The following is a 7,734-nucleotide window of genomic DNA, read 5'->3' on the forward strand; positions in this document are numbered from 1 at the left end:
TTATTTATATCACTTTATTAGAAGGTATTATGGATCTACCACTAAATGTATGTCACTAATAAATAAGATGAAATTAAATGTTATCCTGTAGTTTGCCACTTGGGAGGAACATGGGGTAGAAGCAGTGGAGTAGGGAAGATAATTAATTTTGCATGTAAGTTATAATTAATCAATATTGGAACTTCACTACTGTAAATACAATATAGTTCTTTTTCTTTAAAGAGTATTTGAGTTTGTTTAAAATACCTTTTGATCTTTGTTTTATTTTTCATTACTTTTTATTTTCTGTCACTAGTTTTTCCACCATTCCGCTGTTATCTTTATTCTGACATGTAGACAAAAGCAAAAATCATATCTTTTTCATATTTTATTATTTTCTTTGTGTTGTCTGTTGGGTCCACATTGTTGGCAGCATTTTCCCCAGTGGCCTACAACATGGTAACTACTATAATTAATCTTAACTCTCTTATAAGGTTTTTTTTATTTCTCATGTTAAACCACATTGGATGATCCCTAAATCAGACCAAATTCTTCTAAAGCATATAGTGAGATTCCTGAATTTCTAAAATTTAAGGTTTTTATGTTAGTCTTTCTGTCCAGTTGTTACACTATTATGTACTTTAACTCTGGGCCTAAAGAAGGTAGGTGTGCTTTAATGTCCAGATCAAATGCTATCCTGAGTCTATTCTATTTAGACGTAGTGCCTTGGCTCACTGCCAATTTGTACTGCCTTCTGCCTGCTCCCCACTTGGCTGTTGGGGCTGCTGTCCTATTTCCTAGATAACTGCTGCCACCACTCCGCTAGAGCAGGGTTTTCCCCCCTCATCCACTCTCTATAATCTCAGAATGGCTGCTAGAAGATGGGGGAAATTTAGAGGTCCAAGACCGACATCATATGGGCATTCTGGAGGAATATTGTCAGAGTTCCATGGAAGTGCAAGTTATAAACAGTGTATTAGTAGCAGTTACCATAAGTTTTCACTAATAAAAATCTTATGCTGTGGGTACCTAGGTGTGACTGTGTTTCTTAACGTATTAAAGATTATAGTCTTCCATCTCAGCTTTCAAGTATATATAAACATTTATTTCAGAATTTTTAAATACATTCTTATAGTTTTATTTTTGGCTTTTAACTCTTAAAATAATTTTGCCTTTTAACAGATACTTGGTTATATATATATATGTATGTGTGTGTGTTTTATATACACATGTATATATGTATATATGTGTGTGTACAGACACACACATATGTAAGTGGCTAGATATATCAAAACACTATAGATCCAGGGTTGCTTGGATTATTTCGGTAGCTGTAGGCCTTGGTTTATTAATAAAGAGACCAAAAATGCTCTGATAAATTAGAGATACAAATCCTTAGAAGTCAAGATGGCAAATGATAGGCATCAGATTTATCATTTCTGTTTTATTGGTGGTGTCCTGTGTTGGGCGGGAATCCAGAACTTAGAAGAGGAAGGTGACTTAGGTGTAAAAGACTTGATGTCTCTGGTCTAGGAGCTTCGTAACTGAAGATAATTAAAGTGTAGATTGGTTTACTCACAGAGTACTTCTTCATTTATCTACAAAATGATATGGGTAAATTTGAAACAAGTTCAAGCCAATATTTTAAAGAATTGGGCAATGACTAATTGTTTCCTACTCCACTTTGCTTGGGGAAAGTTTCAAAATGGGAGAAAAGGATTTAAAATGGGACAGTATTTTCTTTCTTCAATGTCTTTCTCCACTTTGCGTTGTTCTATTATAGTTTCATTACCCTGGCTTTGAAGTATTATAAACATTGTTGAATACTTAGATGTCCAGAAGATAAAGTCTTTCCGTTATGCACAGTTCTGTCCTTTGCATTAGGACTGATAAGTGAATTTTCAGTGCAAAAACCTTATGTAGTCACTGTATGGACAACCACCTACATCAGCTCCTTCAGGGAAATTCCTGTTTCAGATTTGACCTCCAAAAATCAGGGAGTCAGTATTTGCACTATAATAAAAAACTGCTAGATACAGTTTGATTACATGGTTTATTCTGACTGCCCTCTTATTTCCACATATATAGTTACTTTTTAAAGTATTGGTTATTTTTAATCTGAATCTTGTTTGGTTTATCTTAGAATTATCGTAGCCAGTGCTATACATCAGAAGGCGATTACAGTGCCTTTGCTGCTTTTATGGTTTAAAATTGCAATTGCGACATTTGGTGGTTGAATCAATATCCGCTCCCTTAGTCATGTCTCACCTTTTTTTCCCCCCACCTTTTTCTTTTCTATTTTAAAATAAAAGCAGCTGCATTTTTCATTATTATACTTGCCCATTTCCCTTTTTCTTTTGTTACAGAACTATAGAAATGATGGAGGCAGAATTCTGCTAATCTATCAAACCCTGTTTTCCAGTTTCATCTCTCAATGTCCAGAATGTTGTAGAAGCTTAAGTTTGAGGGCCACATTTAATTAGCACGAGATGCTCTTTTATGGCACAATTTTAATGCATGGTCCATATCTTTCAATTACTTAAAATACTAATCATTTACTATATAGTACATTCATCTCCTGCTCTGGAAAACAAATTTTATGTATTTGGAGTCATATTTTGTTTAAATTCCAAAATTAAAAAGTGGCAGATAAACAATTCAGCATGAAAACTAATTATTTACATGTATAAGTAAATGTTTATTTTACATTGATTTAATGATAATACTCGAATTGTTGATTTACCAGTGTCAACCACCCACCTAATTTCTACTTTCATGGAGTTTATAAATTAGTACTGATTTTATACCTAAATTTATTTTTTTTATTTTTATTTTTTTAAGATTTATTTATTTATTTATGAGAGGCAGAGGCATAGGCAGAGGGAAAAGCAGGCTCCTCGCAGGGAGCCTGATGGTGGGACTCAATCCCGGATCCTGGGATCACAACCTGAGCCAAAGGCAGGCGCCCAACCGCTGAGCCACCCAGGCATCCCATGATTTTATACCTAAATTTAAAAACTTAAATGCCTGTCTTTAAATGTACGGGACACTCATGCTTTGTTGAGAGATATTGTGGTAGAATATTCATTTATTTGACCTTTAACCTTAATTGTTAGTTGAACTTAAAATTTAACTTTAATAACTATTTCACATAGTTTTTTAAATAATGGATTACTTTAAACTTAATTCATTCCTTTGAGACCTGCCGTGAGCTCTTTTGTTTTACTTGGAGTTACAGTTAAAGAAATTAAGAAAGTGACACCCATGATTCTATCTAGTGTAACATCTCAAAGATTTGTAGCAGTGGAATTTCAAGCCTTAGTTTTCATTGATGCCAACCAAAACAGGCTGATTTGTAAGTTTTTTTTTTTTTTTCCAGTTTGGCAAAAACATAGCAAGATAAGGGAAATTAATTTTGTTTCAACCTGTATTCTATCATTTATGATGAAAAATTTTTAATTACTTCTTCAGCAAGTAAAATTAGTTTAACTCCCATAATTATAATTTTCAAATTCTTAACTAAAATTTTAGTGTTTTAGGAGTTCTTGCTATTTTAATGCATTGATTATTTTTGAACTTGTAAAAATTGGGTGAAGTTAACCTGGAATGAATTGAAAGCATAAAATTATATCACTAGTGATTTTCTGATTTGGGTATAGACTTTAAGAACTAGTAAAAAAAAATTTTTAACAGTAAAATAGAGTTTGGAAATAATTCTGCCGTATTTGAAGTAGTTATAACTTTTTTTTTCTTTATATTTATTTATTTATGATAGTTACAGAGAGAGAGAGAGAGAGAGAGGGGCAGAGACACAGGCAGAGGGAGAAGCAGGCTCCATGCACCGGGAGCCCGACGTGGGATTCGATCCCGGGTCTCCAGGATCGCGCCCTGGGCCAAAGGCAGGCGCTAAACTGCTGCGCCACCCAGGGATCCCGAAGTAGTTATAACTTAAACATGATACTTTAAGCCATTAAAGGGAAAAAACCCCAACTACTAGTAAGTAATAATTAATCAGAATACTATAGGAGTTATATGCCTCATTAAAAATACAGGTATAGGGATCCCTGGGTGGCGCAGCGGTTTAGCACCTGCCTTTGGCCCAGGGCGCGATCCACCTGCCTTTGGCCCAGGGCGCGATCCTGGAGACCCGGGATCGAATCCCCCGTCAGGCTCCCGGTGCATGGAGCCTGCTTCTCCCTCTGCCTGTGTCTCTGACTCTCTCTCTCTCTCTCTCTCTGTGTGACTATCATAAATAAATAAAAAATAAAATAAAATTTATAAAAAAAAATAATAAAAAAAAATAAAAATACAGGTATAATTTCCATAAAATTTAGTACATTGAAGTCTTGCTGAATTTTATTAGTCAAGGAGTTACACGAAAAATTCTTTACAGATTTGAGAGAAAAAAAGGTACAGATATTTTCAGGTTTGAGAATTATCACAAAGGTTACTGTGGTTATAATTGCTGAGATAAGACATAGGAAGAAAGATATACTCAATTTTTACTGTTACCTATCTACACCTTTCTGGTCAGGTTATTGTTTTAATGTTTAATGGAAAGAATCTGATGGTAGAAGATGGAGAGAAAATTGGAGTTCATTGTTTGTTCTTCAGGTGGAGAAAATAAATTGGAAAGTTATGAGCAAAATAAGGAATGCCATCATTAATTCATGTGTTGTATTTTTTTCTATTACTTCAGTGGAAATAGAGGAACGAAGTGAAGTATTTGCTGAAGTTAATAATTGTTCTTAGTTTTTTTCTGATAGATCCAAATCTCCTGGATTCGTGCAACTGCCCAGTAACTTAATTAGGACTTAATTCAGGACTTTTTGTTTTCTGTTTTCTAAATAAATGTACAGCTGATTCTTCCTTCTTCTTTTTTTTAAGGAATCTAGGTAAAAATGGCTTATCTAACAGTAGCATTTTATTGGATAAATGTCCGCCTCCAAGACCACCATCTTCACCATACCCTCCCTTGCCAAAGGACAAGTTGAATCCACCTACACCTAGTATTTATGTGAGTCTGAATTAACTGAGTAGAAATGAATCAAGCCAGTGTTTGCACCTACCTGTCTTTCATAAGATCTTGCTTTAAATTAATATGGATGTCCTTTAGAAAACATTAAAACTATTCACAGTAGCTTTAATATTTTGGGGGATAAAAAGATGTATTCAAAAAGACTTCATAATAGCATTTAAAACATGCCTCCTCAGTTATTAACCATTATTACATTAGGGCAGTGAGAAATATTTCTTATTGACCCCAATTGTGAACAGTTTTAGGCAAAAACCACCCGAAGGTGTAACTTAGGCTGGGTTTTAATCCTGCATTCTACTAGTTGTATGGACCTTAACATTCATTCTGCTTTATGCATCTATAAAAATATACATTTTAATTACATTCAAAAAAGGCATTTGAGTACATCAAATGTGATAATAGGGATGTCATTTTTTTTAAAGAAACTTAAAAGATTATTTAAAACTGGATGTTTTACTGTAAGGACATTTGGACATCTGAAATAGGAAGTTGATAAAAGTTCAGTCAGAGCAATTCTCTTATGTTTCTCCCAAGTAGGTCCTCCTAATAACCCATTTCCTTCCAGCCTCCCAGTTCTACCCCAGATGAAAAAAAATTTAAACTGTAAAGTTTATTTTTGGAGATTTGTCCCTATTTTTGTCCTCTAGAGGCCAAATGTTGTCATATTAATCCTTCCTCCAACCAATATTTATTGATTCTTCAGTATGTAAGAGCAGCACTGGGATAAATGTGTAATAAAACTTTTAAACTGGAGTCTGAGAAAGGAAAATGCAAGATTAAGATTTATCTCTTATGGGTCGTCTTCAGCCTGTTTCACTTTAGTAATATTATTAAAAAGCACTTTGATCTTTTATGGTTTTATCTTCTCTTTCTGTGATGAAAAAGCCCACATAACAAAATTTAGCATCTTAACCATTTTTAGGTATATAGTTCAGTAGTATTAAGTAATCTCATTGTTGCAAAACACTTCTCCAGAACCTTTTCATCTTGGGAATCTGAAATTCTATGCCCATTAAATAGCCACTCCCTTTTCCCTGGTCTCCCCAGCCCCTGGTAACTACCACTTTATATTTCTGTAAGTTGACTAGTTTAGATACTTCATATAAGTAAAATTATACACAGTTTTTTATGTTGTGACTGCCTTATTTTCACCAAACATAGTGTCTTCAAGGTTCATCCACATTGGTAGCATATGGTAGGATTTTCTTCCCTTTTAAAATTGAATATTTAAATCACTTTGATTTTGAAGTTTCAATTTTATTTCTTCCCACATATTTGTTCAAGATACAGTGGACAAGAGGAATGTATGTGGTTACTATCTAATTACAGTTGGGATCAAAAGACATAGTGATAAAATGCTGTAAAATATAAAACAAATTATGGGGTACATTGTTGAAATTGCAATAAATAATGAATATGAATTTGGCATAATATTTAAATAAAAGGTCTGTTTTCCAGAGATCTAACCATATGTTTTAATTTTGCAGTTGGAAAATAAACGTGATGCTTTCTTTCCTCCATTACACCAATTTTGTACAAATCCAAACAACCCTGTTACGGTAATACGTGGCCTTGCTGGAGCTCTTAAGTTGGGTAAGCTTTAAATAAGAAAAAGGAGAAGTTTTTATATTTCCTTTGATATCTCTGACTTTTAAAGCACTGGCAAAAACTTATTTCTATTAAGTTTTTCAGTTTTTACATTTTCATCTTAATATTTTCTGGCTATGAGAAAGAGAAGGGGGGTGGAGAGATTGTATATCACTTCTTTAATCCATAATGTGAAGATATAATGACACTTTTCCTGGCGATTTACTGGTGGTTTTTAAATTTAGTTTTTATTTTGGTATAATTTATAATTATAATTGTGATTTAGGTTATTTAATGAAATAATTTTTAATATAAAATATAGATAAAATTCAATGCTACTAATAAGTACTGTAGTTCCTGGCACCTGAAGATACTAAGTAGGTGAAACTTCATTGTCTGGCCCCTTGATTCTACCTTTGTCAATGGCTTGATGATTAAGCCCGGGACTTCATTGTGTGGTGTGTGTAAGCCTGGCATGAAGCTCAGGGTGTGCAGAAGCCCTGGTTGGTTTTTAGAGGAACTGGATAGAATGACATAAAACATTTTCCTTTTTTCTTAATAAAAGCACTTTTAATGTATTATTCCAAATAGAATTTTCATTTGTTAACTACATTTATCTATTTTTGAAGACCTGGGACTTTTCTCTACCAAAACTTTGGTGGAAGCTAACAATGAACATATGGTGGAAGTGAGGACACAGTTGTTGCAACCAGCAGATGAAAACTGGGATCCTACTGGAACAAAGAAAATCTGGCATTGTGAAAGTAATCGATCTCATACTACAATTGCTAAATATGCACAGTACCAGGCCTCCTCCTTCCAGGAATCATTGAGGGTAAGTGTTTACTCCTTGAACATTATTTTATTTTGAAAAATATGTTACTGTTTTATGTTCTTTTATTTTGAAAGGGCGCATTTCTTTTGTTAGCATCTCATTTTGTAGTTACATGAAATACTGTGTAAGTGCTGTGCAGTTCTCTGTTAGTAAAGTCTAAGCAACCCTATGGGTTGATAAAGTAAAGATTGTTATTGTCTAGTGAGATGTCTTCCTCATCCCTGGGATGTTTCTGTTTAAAGCAGGCTTTCTCAATCTTGGCATTATTACCATTTTGAGTTGGATAATACTTTGT

General features: G+C 33.8%; 1 protein-coding gene across 2 annotated transcripts in view; it reads left to right on the forward strand.

Moving 5' to 3' along the window:
• Positions 1-7,734, forward strand: part of KDM6A (lysine demethylase 6A) — a 213,940-nt gene that overhangs the window by 171,335 nt on the left and 34,871 nt on the right. For both annotated transcript variants that reach the window (NM_001197185.1, NM_001197186.1), the window contains 3 exons: positions 4,867-4,996; positions 6,505-6,610; positions 7,234-7,439. In NM_001197185.1, the coding sequence (NP_001184114.1) occupies positions 4,867-4,996; positions 6,505-6,610; positions 7,234-7,439 (442 nt within the window). The remainder of the gene's footprint in view (positions 1-4,866; positions 4,997-6,504; positions 6,611-7,233; positions 7,440-7,734) is intronic.

This window comes from Canis lupus, chromosome X (assembly GCF_011100685.1).
Source record: "Canis lupus familiaris isolate Mischka breed German Shepherd chromosome X, alternate assembly UU_Cfam_GSD_1.0, whole genome shotgun sequence".
Taxonomy (NCBI): domain Eukaryota; kingdom Metazoa; phylum Chordata; class Mammalia; order Carnivora; family Canidae; genus Canis; species Canis lupus.